The 18,692-nt window shown below is 40.2% G+C and overlaps 1 protein-coding gene across 6 annotated transcripts in view; it reads left to right on the top strand.

Annotated features, from left to right (window-relative positions):
* Positions 1-18,692, top strand: part of lef1 (lymphoid enhancer-binding factor 1) — a 49,442-nt gene that overhangs the window by 27,821 nt on the left and 2,929 nt on the right. For 2 of the 6 annotated variants that reach the window (XM_028435574.1, XM_028435751.1), the window contains 6 exons: positions 2,168-2,252; positions 3,393-3,512; positions 4,179-4,341; positions 5,042-5,149; positions 6,671-6,719; positions 7,113-7,154. In XM_028435574.1, coding sequence (XP_028291375.1) covers positions 2,168-2,252; positions 3,393-3,512; positions 4,179-4,341; positions 5,042-5,149; positions 6,671-6,719; positions 7,113-7,147 — 560 coding nt within the window. In that variant the 3' untranslated portion in view covers positions 7,148-7,154. The remainder of the gene's footprint in view (positions 1-2,167; positions 2,253-3,392; positions 3,513-4,178; positions 4,342-5,041; positions 5,150-6,670; positions 6,720-7,112; positions 7,155-18,692) is intronic. The other 4 variants (XM_028435333.1, XM_028435512.1, XM_028435660.1 and 1 more) reach the window with 3 other exon arrangements.

The raw sequence follows: 18,692 nt of genomic DNA on the forward strand, positions 1-18,692 counted from the left end.
CCGTAGCTTGCGTCGCAGGGAGAGGAAGCTAGCGGGACAATTAAAGAAGCTGTGCTCCACATATGTCAGAACAATCGTTACATCTGACACGTTTAGTTAAAACACTTTTTTAATCAATGCGTGAAAAAATAAGCGGGTGACAGAACTCGACAATAAAGGCGCTTGTGCACATTTAAATTTAGCATCTTGCTGTCAGGTGTTACAGTTGGAGAACGTTTGCTCAGAGCCTCATTTATGGTGGTTTGTGACAACGAGGTGTAGAATGGACCCCTAGAGGCCATATCTTTTCACTGTTTGATCTCTGCACTCGCAGCCTAATAGAAATCCATGTCCAAGAACCCAAGTTGAGTTTTAGCTTCCAATAATTTCCTCAGGCATTGCTGTGTGCGTGGAAGCCGAGTTTAGCTGTGGATACTTATAAAGAAATCTCTTATTCTCTTCTTTACCATCCCGCTCGCTCTCCATCTTCCTATCTCTCCCACTCTTGTATCGACCAATTGCTGCGCTGCTTCCCTTCGTGGGCTCAGACTTTGATCTGCTCGTTAATTATGAAAAACAATCATGGATTTTCACATTATGAGCGCTAATATGCACAGGGTTGCAAAGCAGGATGGAAGGTCGAACGGCGGGTAGGGTGGGGGGGTGAACATCTTGCACAAGGGCCTGTACTTTGTAATTTGCAGGAAGACATAATTGAAATATTAGGAGAAGATCAAATTGAGCGTTTTTTGTTTTGTATTGTTAGTGTTGATGGTGTTAAGAAGGAAAATGAGTGTGAAGATTTGTTGGACATCAGCGGGAACATTTGAAAGGGGGAGTGAGTGAGTAATTAGTCACCTTATGGGTATGAGTGACAAGGTTAACACGCCAGGGCTCAGTCGCCCCCCCACCGATGCTCCAACACTCGCCTCCTTCCCTTTTCTTTCCCCCCAGGAGAGCCCTGAGGAGTGTAAGGTGGTGGATTAGTGGGAAGGGAGCAGGGCGATCCACACTCTGAATCCCGCGTTGCAGCATTTGCTTTGGAGATATAAACCTTTGGCCCCGGCCAGCCTCTCAGAGGAGGGAGGCCCCTGCAGACCACAGCCTGGAGAGAGAAAAGAGAGAGGCAGCGAGAAAAGGCTGGCTCCAGCAGGGATTAGAAGACGGTGCTAATCTGAAGGCATTTCTTTGTGTGTCAGTGTGTGCTCGAGAACACATGCAGACACATTCCTCTTGTCCATGTATGAACAGCATTTCCTGACACCCTTAAACTTCCAGTCCTATTATACTTCCACCGATCTGCAGTGAAAAACAAATAGGTTTTGAGTCCTAAGATTGACTCTTGTCACGTGCTGGTCTTACAAAAATAGACCTCCTAACCTTGAAGTTCCTCAGAGCAGATGATCAGGAGATGGAGGGGCTTAGTCCTGATCATCCACCGACCGTTAGTTCACATCAATCCTGTGTCTACAGGGAGAGCCGCAGCCTCTGCCACAAAGAGGAAGCCTAAAGACGCTAAAACTCACAGCTCAGCAGACAAAATATGATCCTATTCAGCTGGTTGATAATCTGAGGTCAGAATGTGAGCTGCATTTACACCGAGAAATGTGCTCGCCCCCACTTGTGCTCAGGAAGGAAGGGAAGGAGAAAGTGTTGAGAAAAATAATGAAGACTCACTCTGTGGTCATATGTTTGAAATACCCTCATTGTGTTTGATTTACTTGATTTTTTTATCTAATGTCTGTTCAAGATGACATCCACAATTTTTTTTTTTACTTTAGCAAAGGTCTTAATAATCAATTTCATTTTTAAAATTAATTATTGAAAAAGGTATGTTCAGCGGATAACCCTCCCCCACCACCACCACCACCACCACCCAGTTTGGGAACCAGTGGGTTAACTGACCTACACGTCTTTGCTTTGCTTGGTTTGAAAATTGTTGTGACATTTAATTCTTCTGATTTATCTTACATATAATTTAATTTTATGTACTTGTTGTTGAATGTGTTTGTTTCATTGGGGCTTTTAAAAACTGGGCTTTGATGTGAGGTTTTTTTCCTCTAAAGGGATGAGAGGGAAATGTTTTAAATAGAAATAAGATGACCCTGGTTCATCTATTCAACTTTGTTGGCCTACCTACTGTTAGATATGTTCTACGTCTTATGGTTGAACTTCTGTTGTCTTTCAGAAATGTCAAGACATCATCCAGACATGCCCAACTTCTACTCTCTCTCCCCTGGAGGAGTGGGCCAAATCACGCCACCTCTGGGATGGTGAGTCACGGCTGGGACGAAAGGCTGCACAGTATTTCACAGAAACATGGAACTACTTTCAGTCTATTTACATGGCCTTTGAATATGCTAGCAGCTTTGTGTTATGGATGGAGAATGGCAGGGAGGGCTGCCTGTGGATGTTAATGCTCTGCTGCTGCAGCCTCAGCCACACGGCTGCGTGTGCCCAACGCACGTCAAACACGTCACTGCATACGTGCCCCTGCATAGACATCTGGAGCCTTAATCTCCATTACGGCTTTCTGGAAAGACTTCACTCTTGTTGAAACACTTCAGTGTTTAGAAAGATCTTTTTGTGTTTTACCTCCTTTAATGTACTTTCTCTGTTCTTGTCACTTCCATTCTGTAGTCTCCACCACAACTTACTGTCTTGGTTTTAACCCACTAGCTTCTTTAATGCTGGTAGATGGCCTCAGGCACACACTGAGTAAAGCCAGATGTAAGGTGCAGACTAGACGGACTCCTCGGATCATTTAAACCACAATACCAACACATTTTAGACATTCTTGTGAGTCCCCTTGAGGTTTGGGAAAAGATAGATTATTTATATATATATAACAATCTTTCATTAGTTACTAATAGTTACTCATCTGAGTGTATGTATATGTATATATATGTATGTATATGTGTATGTATGTATATATATGTATGTATATATATACTCAGCTGAGTAACTATTACTAACGAAAGATTGTTTTAATCAAAGTTTAAAATTTGAAAATAAATTGTTTGATACGTTTCTTTTTCTTGTTCCCTAATATAAATCCTATGAAACAGTGGAGGATAAACGCTACATTTTTGCTTTGACTGAATAATTATCTTAAAAACGCATACATGTCCCAACAATGAAACAAGAACTCACAGGTTTGTGATTCCTCTGATTTGTATTGGTTTGGGTTTATTTGACATATTTACATTTTTCATCTCAACATCCAACATATTGCTTTTGACAAACACTGTAGCTGACACATGGTAGCTGGGCATCATGTCCAATGACAATATACTAGCAATGACATCAGACAACACTGTAAACTAGCATTTCTTTGCTAAATCTAGACATATGTAGAGGATCCAGACTTACAGTCAGTCTCTTATAATAATGAAAGACTCCTGTTATTGCAGGTTCTCACACCACATGGTGCCCGGGCCCCCAGGTCCACACGCTACAGGAATCCCTCACCCGGCTATTGTCAACCCACAGGTCAAACATGAGCCTCTGCACGAAACTGACATCATGCACATGTAAGTTTGGGAAAAACAAACATACCACACCCACAAACTTTGTTTATTTATTTTGGCTTCTGAGCAGATTCCTTCAGTTCGTCTATGTTTTTCCACCACTACAGTGTAGCTGCTGTTGAACTATCACTCATTCAAAGCTTACATTTTTTGATGAGAGTATATAAGTGCTCAAGTGATTACAGACCTACACGTAATCACAAAACTTTCCCAGGGATCGTAATCCATTCATACAACAACGTATTAGGGCCACATTAAAATAAAAAAAATTATGTTAGTCATATTGTAAAGCCATAATTTTACGAGAATAAAGTCTTATCTTAATGAAATCGTAATTTTATTAGATTAAACTCATAACATTTCAAGATTAAAGTCGTATTATTGCAAGATTTAAATTGTAATATTTTGAGAATAAAGTTGTAATTTAATGAGAATATAATTGAAATACAAACAGGATCTTGTGTGTGTTATAGCCACTTGTGCGTTATGAAAATGTGGAACATTTAGTGAGGTTATGTTAATCTTTAGCTTTCACACATGGCAAAGTACTGCAGCTTTTGTCACCAGTGCAGCATCACACTTATTTAACAAATAGAAAGAAAATAAACTGTATCTTTATTAAAAAAAAAATCTCATTAGCTTTGTTTTTTTTGTTTTGTTTTCCATTAGGAAACCTCAGCACGAACAGAGAAAAGAGCAGGAACCTAAAAGACCGCACATCAAGAAGCCGCTAAACGCCTTCATGCTGTACATGAAAGAAATGCGTGCCAATGTGGTCGCCGAGTGCACGCTGAAGGAGAGCGCAGCCATCAATCAGATCCTGGGACGAAGAGTAGGTCATGTTGACATATTGTGATGCACGGCTCTCTTTCTCTAATTCGTCTTCTAGGGTTCACCTTCTGAATCCAACTTATTTTCTGTTTATTAAAATGGATTAATTCAACCATCGTGATAATGTTTGCGACAGCGATGGCATACTCAGCAGCAAAGATACCAACTAGCTATCTGAGTGACATCTAATCAAAGTGGCTTTCATGAAATATGCCTGGATAATGGCATGGCTTGAAATGGCAGAATTTGTTCGTTTGAGAATTGGGAAGAGAGTGGAACCACAGAGGCGTGTTAAACGCCCTAACGAATAGGCCTGGTGGTTGAGGCAGCCAGCCACAGCAAAGCCTAGCTTGTGGCCTGAGCAGAGTAATTGCTTGCTGACATAGTTTGACTAAAGACTGCTGCTAAATTGGAAGCAGTTTTATTTTTTTTTGTAAATTAATTCAAAAGTTTTTTTCCTCTCTCTTCGATTCGTGTGCATTAATCTCTTCATCATGTTCCCCCCTTTCTTTGTCTTTTCCTCCACCCACCCTTTCTTTCATTCTTCTTTCTTTCTTTTTTCTTTCTTTCTTTCTACTCCAAAGGTTTAGAAGTTGAAAGGATTTTTGTGTTTCTCTTCACCAAGACACCATTACACATTTCTGTGATACATTGTATGCTAGTAATTGACTATATGTTGTTTCTGCTTTGTACTGAAACAGTGGCATGCTTTATCACGGGAAGAGCAAGCTAAGTATTATGAATTAGCTCGCAAGGAACGGCAGCTCCACATGCAGCTCTACCCTGGCTGGTCCGCTCGAGATAACTATGTAAGTACCAACAGAACAGATTGGCAGAGGTGTGTGTGCTTGAGCTCTTGTTGATTTGTGATGTTTGTTTATGTTAGCGCTGCATGGCTGTGGACACAAAGATGATATAAACACACTATTCTACTCAAGTTTTTCTATGAGCTAATGGGTTCCATTTGTCGAGCCTTTTTGTCTCAGCCTAATGTGTAATTCATAGCACCGAGATTCAATGTTCTTCAAGCATCTGCGCTGAGATGGATTGTTGTATCCTGAACACTGAGTAAAAATTGTTGGGTAATGGTTACGCTAGTCTTTGATGTTCCACATCAGCTGCGGATGTGAAAGAGCACTGATGTTACGTAGCACACTCTGCTGTCTGCTCCTTTAGTTGCTCGGCTGGATTTAGGAAGCAGTGGGTCCACACAATGTGCACATGTTTGTTCGTTTGGCGTGAATGGATTTTGTCCGAGAGAAAGCACCACCCCTATTATTAAAAGTGTGGCTCCAGCACTCACATTCACTCCACCACCAAAGTGCGTTGTGGTGTTTATCTGCCTCCCCTCGGACATCAGCAGCATCCCTTCTCTTTTTGCCTCCATTGTTCCACTGCTAACTGCCTCGCTGAGGGGAAGAACAGGCTAGTGCAGCAAGGCTAGTAAGGGGACGCATATCATTATTTAAAGCTTTGTTTAAACAAATAAAGACAAACAAGTATGATGTCGAATGCGTCACCAGAAATGTCAAAAATTTTATTCGTAAAAAAGAAACAAAAACAATTTGTGTCATTTAATTTAGTACCTCTGTGACTGCATCCTTCCTGGAAAACCCCAAAATAATTGTACCCTGGCATGGAGAGAGTGCAACATTCATAGTTGTTGCCCCATGCCCCCCATCCTCTCTCGCTCACCCACCCTCACTCTGCCCCTCTACTTCCTTGCTTGCCACAGCAGTAGAAGGCAGATTAGCTCATGAATAAGTGGATTAGCAGACTTTGCAGCAGGAAACCAAAGTGCTGCTTATATTTGACTAGAACGACTCTTCACTGCTATCTATACCTATAGTCTCCCCCCCCTGGGGATTTAGCATGAGCTATAAATCCTTACACACTCCCACCATCGGACTGGAAACGGAGTGACTAGCTCACTGTAGTTGATTAAACTAACCTATTTATTTGGAGTGTTTTTAATTTGCACTTTGCATGTTTTTGTAATTAGAAGATCATCAAAGGTTAAAGCTGTGGTCACAGAGTAGGAAAGGGTCCTAGTCACAACTCAAATCATCTTCAAAGAGATAGTAATGTTTATCAAACATGATGTTAATCAGCTGAGAGAGAGTATAGCTTACTTACATGGTTATCAGACTTTTAGCTACCCACTCCCTCTCAGTGTTGTAGTTGGTGGCAGATATCGGAGTGCTTGGAGATGCTGTTCGGATGCCCTGCAGGGGATGAGTGAACATGGCAGTCAGCAGCTGGATATCAGAGTGGTCTAGTGAGCGTGAGTGCTGGAGCCACACTTTATTCGTTCCTCTGTATATTTTTAGGGAAAGAAGAAGAAGCGGAAGAGGGAGAAGTTGCAGGAATCGGCCACAGGTAGGTCCCATTTCTAAGTTTTTTGGTCACGTTGTTGCTCCATCTTTAAAATAAAGGGGATGAAACTGTACTTTCACTTCCACACACTCTTTGTTTACATCCCACTGTCACTTTGATTGTTGCCCGACTCTCATCCTTCGATTTGTACTGACACCTACTTTGGGATTAGTCTGTCTTTTTAATACTATCATGCCGACATCCTAAACTTTTTACGTTTTTCTACTGGCTTTGTTTTAGCTGCTTATTTGAGCCCACTAATGGCGACAAGAACCCACCTGTAGACACATTAGTTTAATGTCAATATTTATGTGGTCTGTGCTTTATGTAGGCCATTGGACAACAATATCTGTCGCTCAAATACCGAAAAATTTTTAAAGATGCAATTTTCTGCAGGTACAGGCCAGAGAATGAAAACGGCGTACATCTGAGAATATGGTAAGACAAACCTTCACCGCCTTTCCTGTCTGGTCTACTTCTATATATTTTATTTATTTATTTATTTATTCAGTTCATATATGTGCGTGATTTTCAAGGAAGTTCTCACAGACTAATCCTAAAAAGGTCCAACACAACCTTACCATAGTCATTGATGTCTGTAGACAAACTTTGTGTTTGAAGTTTGTCTATTTATACATCAAAATGTGTGGCCGTGTCTGTGCTACAATGTCTGTGATAGCACATGAAATGTAGAAAATATCGTCATTTGAGAAAATGTGAAAGCTTATCTAGAAAAATGTTTACTTACAACAGCTTTATATTACATCTGAAACCACTTTTACCAGCTCAGGTTTTTTTTCCACTCCTGATAGAGGCTACAATGTCAGCTCAGCCCCATATGGACTACATGTGTTGTCTTTCTCTACGTTTTTGTGAAGCAGAGCAGGGAACCGGCAGCTTGTTTGGCAAAAACTTAATGAGATGCTATACCTTAATAAGATTTCATGCTATCTGGGGTTCAGGGTGTCTGTAATGCTTTCATAACAAAAGCACTCATAGTCACTCTCCCTTTTTCAGCCCAACGGGTGAAAGATTTGCAGAGATGCATCGATTCGGATCAAATGTCAGACTGAACTCTCACCTGTCCCTTTTTTCTTTTGTAGTAAGAAGGATTAGGGTCTCCAGTGTAACTATATTTTCCCTCTCAATTTTGCTTACTCTCCTTGGATCTTGCTTCACGTCTCTCTGCCTCCCTGTGGGTCTGGCAGCATCCTGTTATTCCGCTGCCTTTCGGTAGCAGAAAAAGCTTGGCAGATGTGACATGTTTGCTCTTAGGTCAGAATCACCCACACCAGACAATGGTTTTCTACTTGATCGATTCCTGACCCGATGGTTGTTTCTGAAGCCAAAATTAGGCTTGTCTGTTCTTCCTCTTTTGGCCATAGCCGCCTTTCACAGCATAGAGACCGCAAGCGGTAAAAGCACTTTATCTCTGATCCAATAATTAGCAGTGCCTAGCCGCAGCGGGATGGACACCCTTGCTTATTCTAAGTGACAGCCTTAAACTAATATGCATAATACCAAGGATACTGCCACAACTCCCCAAGCCCTCAATTTATGCAGATCCCAAAGAGCTGGATTGAGGTTAGCTTGCTATAGACGCCAAAAAACATATTAAAATGAACTCATTTGTCTGTTTGATTTCATCTGTCCCAGCATCGACTCCATCTGTCCTTCCCCATATGAGCAGTGTTTAGAAAACATAATCCACGTATTTTTGGATATACCGTATAGAAAAGGTTAACATTGGCCAAGATTGACTCATTTTGATGTTTTTAGCTCATCCACTATTGATATAAATAGCTGAGCAAAGTTTTGGTTTGATTCGAGACAGACATTGTTAGTGCATCACTTGTATTGAGCTACTTGGAAGACCATTTCCAACCAAGGTTTGAGTCACTGAGCAGAGGTTTATGACTCAAAGTGGGTTTATTTTGTTTCTGTTCCAGTCAGACAGTGAGCCTATTACCAGTGTTCATTTTGTTGACTAAAAATATCTTAGTTTTCATCAACTACATTTTAAGTGAAAACAACGAGCCTAATTTAAAAGATACATTTTCACATGGGACAAATGAATCAGAACTAAGTTTCTTTATTGGAAGGTATCCAATCAAAATTGCTTTTATTGAACGGTTTGTAGTCGTAAGACGGCTGATGTGGTCTTATGCATTGATCACATCAAATCTGTCTGTGTGTTTACAAACAATACTATCCCGATATCAGGTTGATAAATGGTAATTTAATCTTTTAAAAAAACAAGTACTTTGTTTTTGTCGACTATATCTAGAACAGATTTTGTCGAGTGAAATCTTAATGTCATTTGTTTGAGCTGAAATAGTCTTGATGACTGAATTTTGACTAAAACGTCGATCAAAATGACTGACAAACTAAATCAAAATTTGCTGTCAAGAACACTGCCTAATAAACAATATAGTTAAGCAACTTTCTGAGAAATCTTTGCTATGACTTGGTCGAATTCAAGTATTGTTCTTCCTCTTTGGTCACTCTACACCAGCTACCCTTTATTTCTTAATCCAACTGAAAATGTGCTTTTAAACTCCTCCTTTTCTACAGTAGTTTCTGGATTTCTCCTGATTTATATCTCTATTTTGCTTTCTCTGCTGCCAATCGCCTTTTGTCTGACTGTTTTACAGCCTTGGAGATATTATCTGACAAGGCACATGCATGCCCTCCAGGCTATCTCTCATTTCAGCTTCTGCACAGTTTGAACAATGGGTGGAGACTTTTCTAACAAAGGTGGTTTTTTGATATTGTGATTCACGGAGTTGTGAAGTAGCCCATAAATTTGCCTGTGAGTCACATTGTTCAACATTTAATTTGAACTCATTTTGGTCGACATAAGATGTGACATTTGCCTTGCTCTTTGATAAGAGTCCTTAATCCAGAGTTTTTGCTTTTCTTGGAAGATGGTTGATTACGGTGCCTGCAGACATCCAGGCCAAACGCCATCCATGTATTTAGTCCACAAATATAAAGGAAAGTAGTAGGAGCTTTGCTGGCCTCGCTCTCCTCCTCCTCCTGTTTCCGTCTCAGCCCTGGCTCTGCTCCCTCTGATGTGTGCAGCCAGCAGTAAGCTGTCAGAAGACTGATGAGCAGAGAGGGGTTGAGAGGGAGGTAGTGCATTGGGGCAATGGTGGGGTAACAAAAAGTCAGTTCTCTTGCTCAGCGGCTTCTCATCCTCCAGTTTCATCCCTGGAACACCCAGCCTCTCAGTCTCTATTTGTTTCCTTCATCACACCCTCTTCCTTTCTCAGACCTTCATCACTCAACTCTTTGTTCTACCTATATCTAACACACGTGCACGCACACATAAACACAAAGGGCAATTAGGCAAGATTCGGTGTCTGTCTCCATTTCTTGAGCTGTTTCAGTTCAACAATCAGCCTCCAGGCCACCGTGGCACACCCGAGTGCCTCCACACCCCGTCTTATTAGTGACCAAGGATAATTGGGGATCAACTCTGGATCACAAATAACTGAGTGTGGGTCTTGGTCAGAGCAACACACAAGCAATGAGAAGATGTTATTAACAGTCTTACAAACCAAAAACAATAAAGAAAGAAGAAAAAGCAGAAGTAGGAAAGTTAGGCTTTAATCAGCATGGGTCCCTGGCAAATCTTTTCTTTTGTTTTTTAGACAGTCTTACTATACAGCTACTCTTTAAAATAGCGCCAAACCTACTCTCAACTCATTATTTGTTTTCCAAATAACTACATTATGTCATACTTTTGTTAAAAAGTAAGTACCCATGTGTGATTTTAGCTTGTTGTGTATCTTTACCACTAACATGTTTGTGATATTCAACCCCTTTTTGACTCTTCAGTGAGAATGGTGGTGACAATAACCCCCATGAAGGTCTTTGTTTACATGGGAGAAAACGCAGCTAAGGTGCTCCGGTTGTTTAGACTGGGGCTCCAAATTTGTTTGGATTGAGTCTCGGGCCCATTGTGTTGTGGTTTGGCCAGCTGCAGAAACAGTATGAGGGTCCAGTCTCTTTGCTTTTGTGATGTCTTCGCTACTTCCTCTCTCTTACTCGCCCTCTCACCCCACCTCACCCTTGCGGCTCCTTCATTCATTGTGAGCCTATCGTAGGAGGCGTAAATGTGCTGTGAGTGTCTGTCTTGCAGCAGAACTCTCCCCTCGTGAGATGCTTAATGTTTAATAAAGGGCCCCCAGGTAACGGGGTACAGGCAGGGAGGTGATGCTGGGACTTGAGGGAGTGATTCTTTTCCTTCTTGTCTCACTTGTCCTCTTAACTATTGTTAAGTCAAACCCCAGATTTGCTCCTGCTCTTGTCGTTGCTCTTAACACCTCTTGTTTTTCCGCTCCTCCTCTTCCTGTGCCGGTCCTCAGTCCCAACGGAGGCCACGAGTGGCGGTGCCGGCCTTTGAAGCGTGACCACAGAAGAGAGAACAGTCATTGTGTCGGCTCTTTGAACGCGCCCCCCCTCCTGATATCCCCTCCCCTTAGCAGCAGTGACTGAGCTGTGCAGGGGAATATGGTCAGACTTCAGCTGCCCACGTCCAACAGACCCCCCCACCCCCAACCCACCTCCTGCTCCCTCCTGCAACGCCGCCTTAGATGTGGGTGACACCCCCTCAACCACCTCTCCGCCTCACACACTACTGTGCTCCCTCCGTCTCACCCACACATGCCTGAGGTTTGGGCTGTTAGTGACTCCCCTTCCTCATTCCTCCTTTGACCACAACCACACCCTCCCTTTTTTACTTCTCAATGTTAAACACAGATGCCACGCTTGCTGTTTTTGTGCTACTTAGACCTTAAAGCCCCTCTCATCTCACTTGTTGATTCCTAATGATAATGTACAGAACTATTCATCCCCTTAGACCAACTTTTGATTTAGTTTAAACATTACACAGCATTTTTAGAGGTTGATGTGTTTCACGTTGATTCTGAAGTGTGTTAAGTGCATTAATTTCAAATAGGGGTGCACCGATTGCAATTTTCTGGCCCATCACCGATCACCTATGTGTTTAACTGACAACATACACCTTGAATGTTCCAATCTTATTTTATTGTAAAACAGTCAACATTATCTGTGAAACAGTACCTCATGTGCAGTTAAAACAACAAGTTTGTAGTCATCTCGAATATGAATTAAAAGTTTAGAACATTGCTGTCCAAAATACTAAATTATATCACTTCCTTTAGTTTTTAATTTTTCACATATTAAAAACAAAATAAACGTGTCCAACAGGTTACACTGCAGACCTGTTTGGAGCTTTTTACCAAAATAAAGTGCACAGCATTATTTTGGTTTTTAAAAATCACAGGGTTTGCGGTAGGTGATATAATAATAATAGTAATAATAATCTGCAGGACAAACATCTTAAACCATCAATTAAGTGTCCTAAGTTTTTAGTTTCCTTGTAGAGCAAAAATAAAAAATGTCCAACTGCAGCAGCTTTGTGGATATTTAAATGTAAAAATATTAATCTAAAAATGACTTGCAACCACATACAGGATAAAAGCTCCTAAAAGTCAAACATTCTACAGAAATAATAAAGTGCATCATGTGTAACATTTTCATAAGTCAACGGGTAATGACTGAATGAACATGGCACAGGTTAAAATTGTTCTCACACTTATTACAGTCACTTGTTCCTTAGTGAAAGGTTTTTCATAAAAGAAACAACAAACACTGCTGTAAGCTTCAGCTACTTTTCTTCCTTTTATAATCACATTTTAGTTTCCTGAGTTTGCCTTTAAGCAAACACACATCAGGTGCCAGGCAGACGTCCCTGGACAAGACGTCAGTCAATTACAGTTACCCTTGAGAAAGACTTTGTCATCTTTAGGCAGTTAATGGACAAATGGAATGTCCTAATGCTGGCTTTTGGCAGGAAACTGCAGTCAGAGGAAAAACCTCCATCTGTTTGATAAGCAATCTTTGGGTTAATAGACCTTTGTGGAATGGGAATAGACTAAAATGAAAGAGTTGGCTTTTTAAAGATCAGATCAAACTATTGCCATTCCACTACTTCAATTAAAGACAAGGGAACAAATCTGTGCTTCGCTTTCTGCAATGTTTGCCTTTTCTTCTGAAGCACATGAGGTTTTATCTGCAGTCCAGCAGCATGTAATCAATGTTATAGATGTTGGAGTAAGTGTGTGTGTAATAATTGTCATTGTGTGTGTACTGTGCTTTTCACTGTAAGTAAGACGAATGGATCTAGTGACCTAGAATGAGCTGTTGGAAATGAATTGATACCAAAACCAGTAATTATTCCAGACTGGTAAATGCGTTTTTCAAGCATTGCAAGGGATTCCCTAAAACAATTATCAATTTCTCAAATGCACAATGAGAATAATACCTCAAATGTCAGAAAAGTAAAGATAAATGTATGTTAAATTTGACCCTTAGAAAATATTCAGTGATGCTTGATAAAAACACAACAAGTGGGGATAATGTTTCCCTAAACTGGAAATCTAGAGCCAGAATTGTTTTTGTTTTTGATGAAAATTAAAACATGACAACTCTCAGCTGTTCTGATATATGACACGCTCTGTTTCTGATAATGTCAGCCGTGCTGGATTGTAAACACCTACATGTAAATGGTTGACCCATATTGATGGAGATCATTTCCAATCCTGAAGTCAAAATTATTCAAGCGAGTATTTCTGCTAAAGACTAATCAAATAGACTCTTTCAAAAGTAAATACACACTCACTGCCTTGTAATGATACTTACTGCCACCTAATGACTTGGAGAATTATTTATTTACCTTTTGATAGATCAGTGTTTCTCAAATGGGGGTACGCGATGGCACGACAGGAGGTATTTGAGAGAGAGGAAAATTAACAAATGAAAGCATTACATATGTGTTTATAATGTTCATTTTTAGATAAAAAGGAAATCACACTGAATATTACCAGCAACTCACAAAACGACAACAAAAACACAAAAAATAGGATGAAATATACAAACATAACAGAAAAATACAAAACGACATAAGAAATAAACAAACGCCAAAAACACACTGAGAGAATATTTAAATAATACCAAAAACACACAAAATAATTAGAAAAATATATTGAATAATAAAAAGAACACACACATGACAACAAAATACACAAAATGACACCAAAAACACACACAATGACGCAACAAAAAATGCTCATAGAAATTTCTTGATTAGAAAATGGGGTCAGTCTTGGTCCCACACCAGGAGGGAGATGACCGGAAATATTTAAAAACTACAGAAATAAATCTGTTCAGGAGGCACTGAACACTGTTTAATTTAAATGAGATTATTTAAAATGTGTGTTATCACTCATTCATTCTATCATTATGCTCTATAGTTATTTTTCCACAGAATTGAGCAAATTGTGGTGGTCGGACATAAGAGGGTACTTGGAGTCAAATAGTAGAGAAAGGGGTTATTTGACAGTTTAGTTTGAGAACCACTGGTCTAGATATTTAAGGTTCTATGTTTCTCTTATCAGAATAATAAGAGAGTAATCTCACATTTGCATATCTTTTGGCTGAATGGGTAATACTGAGGACTTCAGTGGGCACACCTGTGGCAGTGCCAGTGGTTAAAGAAATGTGGTGTGAACATTAGACAGGCTGATACAGGCTCTCAGAGGAACCAAACAATATCATAGGAGTAAACAGCGGAACAGAACTATCTGCTATACAACCGAGAATAACAGATTTCAGGTGTGGCGAGTCACGTGCGTGTGAGTGCATCGTCTGTTTCCGTTACCGGTAAACAATAAGACTGGAGCAATCTAAGATGTGGCTTTTGGTAACCTGTAATCATATGCTGAATCATGTTTTTTACCGTCACTCTTTATATTGCATACACAGCTATTAAATCAAATGTTTGCATATTTTTCTCCTCAGCCTGTGCTGGCGACGCCTCTTTTTAATCATGTGTCGGCAGTGTTTTGATATTTGATGTGCGAATGAGGCTGCGTGTAGGGAGTGTGGGAGCGTAGGCGGCGGATAGGTTAGCGGGGCTTGGGTCAGAGGGCTGGAGGGCGTGCAGGCCCCAGCTGTGGGTGCTTTGATATGGCAGGGAGGTGAAAGCAGCGATTGAGGCACGAGGCTGTGCCAGTTATCTTAACCTCCCGCTCTTCAAACGCTGAGTGAGAGCTTGCCGACTCCTTCCACACTCTGTCAAGTTGAGGCAAAAAGAATTGGGGGAGAGAAAAAGGGGGGAGAGACAAAATGGTCTCGCCTTCTGAACAGTGGAGCGTTTCATTTCCTGCAAAAAAAAAAGTCCAGCCAGCATTCCTGAGCACTAATGTGGAAGGAGGTGGAGGAGGAGGGGTCAAGCCGCTCCTGAATCCGTACATTTGTGTCGGCTGGACTTTGTGAAGCTCTGGCCTGGTGCCCCCCCCCCCCACACACACACACACCCTACCACCAGGCAGGCACAAAACTCTTTAGAACATATGCCCACACACACACACACAAACAGTCACACACTTTTTACCCACAGCCCTTCAAAGTTCCTCCCCAGGAAGGCCAAAGCCTGTGGTGGGGGAGTAAAAAAAAAGAAAAAGATCCCCAGGAAGCTGGGTGCATTGCCGGGCGCACTGGCCTGCTTTCAGAATCTGGGATGAAAAGATGGAGGGCAGGAGAGGTAAATAAAAGCGACAAGGGCTCTCTCTTTCTCTGTGAGGGCTGTGTTCCTCTCAGTTTTCCGTCTGTGTGGCTCGGGGTCAGTTTTCCTTGGGAAATGCCGCCTCTGTCCCCTTCACATGTGGTAAAGCAGTTTGCGCGCGTGTGTTTGTGTGTGTGTGTCAACGTTTGAGTGTTACCAGCAGGGCACAACTGATTCTTCTACCAAAAAAACACTCACACACTTTGCTTTGTCTCAAGGGAGAAACAAACCAATACCGTTCCTTTTCCCGTCTCCACATAACATCCATCTTTTTAGTCGCAGGAGGCATCTTCCACCTCTGTTTTTGCCTCTCCACTTTGATCACAGAGTCTATTTGAAGCTGCTTGGGTCTAAAATAACTCTGGCTTGTCAATAACTGGATCTAACTTTATGTTAGTTTGAGCCCAGATCACGGCAGGAAAAAATACACTTTCACTGCCTGATGAACACATATTCTCCACTGAAGAATGGGGCCAGCTCTGTGAAGTGGGTTCAGGTAACAGCTTCAACCTAAGGGTCCACCTGCGACGGCCCCGTGGGTGAACATTACAACAGACTTCCGTGAAATTGGTTGGTTGCACTATTTGTATTAGATTTTTGCTGAGCGCTTGGGTTAATAACGGCTTCTTATATTTCATGAAAACACATCCTGTGAACAATAAAGCTCGACACTAGTTACTAGATTTCATCAATAGTACCTTTCTAAAAAAAACAAATAGTACGAGTTTTGTGAATTTGGTTCCAGATCTACAATATGACTTGCTGTCACCAATGTACACTATTTTCCTAAATGGACCTTTTCAGTATTTGTTGGTGTTAATTAGACTAGTGCTGAATAAATGTTAGCAAAAGAAAGAAGAAGGGCTTAATTTAAGGGCTTTAGTCACACGTTCAGTGCAGAAGTCGGTGTGCATTATTGTAACTCTTATCTTTTAAAGGTTGGAACACAAGATAAAGATTATATCTGTAAATTAAGTTATTTAAACTTTCTCTAAAGTTATTTTATTGATCATGATGTACTGCCTTAGTCCTCAACATGGGGCTCTCAAAGACAGTGAAAACTGTTTTCAATTGAATTTTCAGACCTTCTTCAAGCTTTTAAAGTACATTTTATTACCTTGTTAAATGTACTTATATCATTTTAACCAAAGAAGGACCTTACGCCATGGAAAATTCAATTTATTAATTATTTAATTTCAGCAGTAGAAAAACGAATTGACAAAATTAGAGAAGTGGTTTAAGAAAAACAAACTTTCCTTCAATGAAAAGAAAACAAAATGGATGTGTTTTGGATTGTGTAGGACAGATTATACTATAAACTTGGGTTTGCAATCAAACTATTGGCATTCTACATCGAATAAAAAGTATATTAGATGGAGAGTGTCTGAAATTGCTTCATTCATCTCTTATATTGCTTTACTTGGCCTATTGCTCAGAAAGCTGGGGTAATACATGCAAAACATATATAAATCCATTAATTAAATTACAAAAGAGAGCATTAAGAATAATATATAAAGTGGAATTGCCAACGAACTGTTTAAAAAGTCTCGAACAATAAAACTTATGGATTTAGTAAGGTTAAAAGCCTTCCTTTGGGTATTATATCACTTTTTAAACAAAGAGAATGAAAATATAATTTAAAAACAGCCCCTCTGGGTGTGGTCTATGTTTTCTATAATAAATACCTCGTTCTGAGGCATCACCTCAGAGCAACTCAACTTATATCAGACTTCTGTGTCTCTTTGTTGGGTTTTTCTCCGAGCTGCAGCTCGCACCTCTCTGCCTCTGGTCGCCTTTTAAGTCAGATAGTGTTTTTCTCCTTGAGTTGTGATTGAGCAACGGTCTTAACGTATTTAGACCTAACAGGTTTAACTTATCTTACATTCAGCAGTCAGATCAAATCTATCACAAAAACAGCTTCTACCACCTAAAGAACATCTCCAGAGTGAAAGGTTTAAAGGCTCAGAAAGATCAGGAGAAACTGGTCCATGCTTTTATCTCCAGCAGACTGGACTATTGTAATGGTCTTCTGACAGGAATCCCCCAAAAGAGCATCAAACAGCTACAGCTGGTTCAGAACGCTGCAGCTCAGGTCTGAACCAGAACAAAGAGGTCAGAACACATTACTCCAGTTTTAAAGTCTTTACACTGGCTCCCAGTCAGCCTCAGAATAGACTTTAAAGTTCTGCTGCTGGTGTATAAATCTGTGAATGGGTTTGGTCCAGAATACATCAGTGACATGTTAGTCAGGTATGAACCCAGCAGGTCTCTCAGATCTATGGACACAGGTCAGATAGTGGAGCCCAGAGCTCACAGTAAACATGGTGATGCTGCTTTTAGTTGTTATGCTGCAAAGAAGTGGAACAAACTGTCAGCAGAGCTGAAGTCAGCATCTAATGTGAACATTTTTAAATCAAAGTTAAAGGCACTTTTTTTCTCTACTGCATATGATTGAGAGATTTTTGGTCATGATGTTGATGTGTTTGTTGATGATTTTAATTGATTTTACTGATGATTTTAAATGTTCTTATTGATTTTAAACAATTGAATGTTTTATCATGTGAAGCACATTGAGTTGCCTTGTGTATGAAATGCGCTATACAAATAAATTTGCCTTGCCTAACATTTTGAAAAAAGTAAATTTAGAACAAATGTTAAAAGATGCATTTCTGTTTATGGTGTTAACGTTTGGAATCACTTTAAGTGAATGAGTTAACTGTCCATGTTCAGAAATCAAAATTATTTGCACCTATTGAAACATAAGTTGATGAATAGTGCTGTTATTGATTTGTTTTTTATATAATGCTGTTTGGGGATGGGCTCCGAAAAGCAGTTACTGCTTCAGCCCATTCCATTTTCGCTTGTTTAAATCAATGTTTATTCTTTGTATTGAATTGTATATGTTGGATGACAGCCAAGAACAAATAAATATCAATCAATTTAATTTTAGACCTGAACAACATACTGATTCTAGATCAGTCAGTTTCAAAAATTGAAAGATCCCTATCCCTCATTAGTGAAAAGTCCAAATCTCACATAATTGACTGATCTTTATGAAATCTGACTCAGTTACGTCAGGTTGGTTCCACAATTACCACACAGAGTTCCATCTGGATCAGTTCTGGATTGGACATTTCGCTGCCATTTTTCTAAAAATAAATGTAGGTGTCCATACATTTTGACATACTGTATAGTTAATAAGGGTTATATATATATATGTGTGAAAAATTATGGTACCATAATCAGAATAACTTTTTGTGAGATATCATCTCAAGTTTGCGGCTTTTAGATTTGACAGTGTGAAATATTCCCATCAGACC

Source organism: Gouania willdenowi, chromosome 1 (assembly GCF_900634775.1).
Source record: "Gouania willdenowi chromosome 1, fGouWil2.1, whole genome shotgun sequence".
NCBI lineage: Eukaryota > Metazoa > Chordata > Actinopteri > Blenniiformes > Gobiesocidae > Gouania > Gouania willdenowi.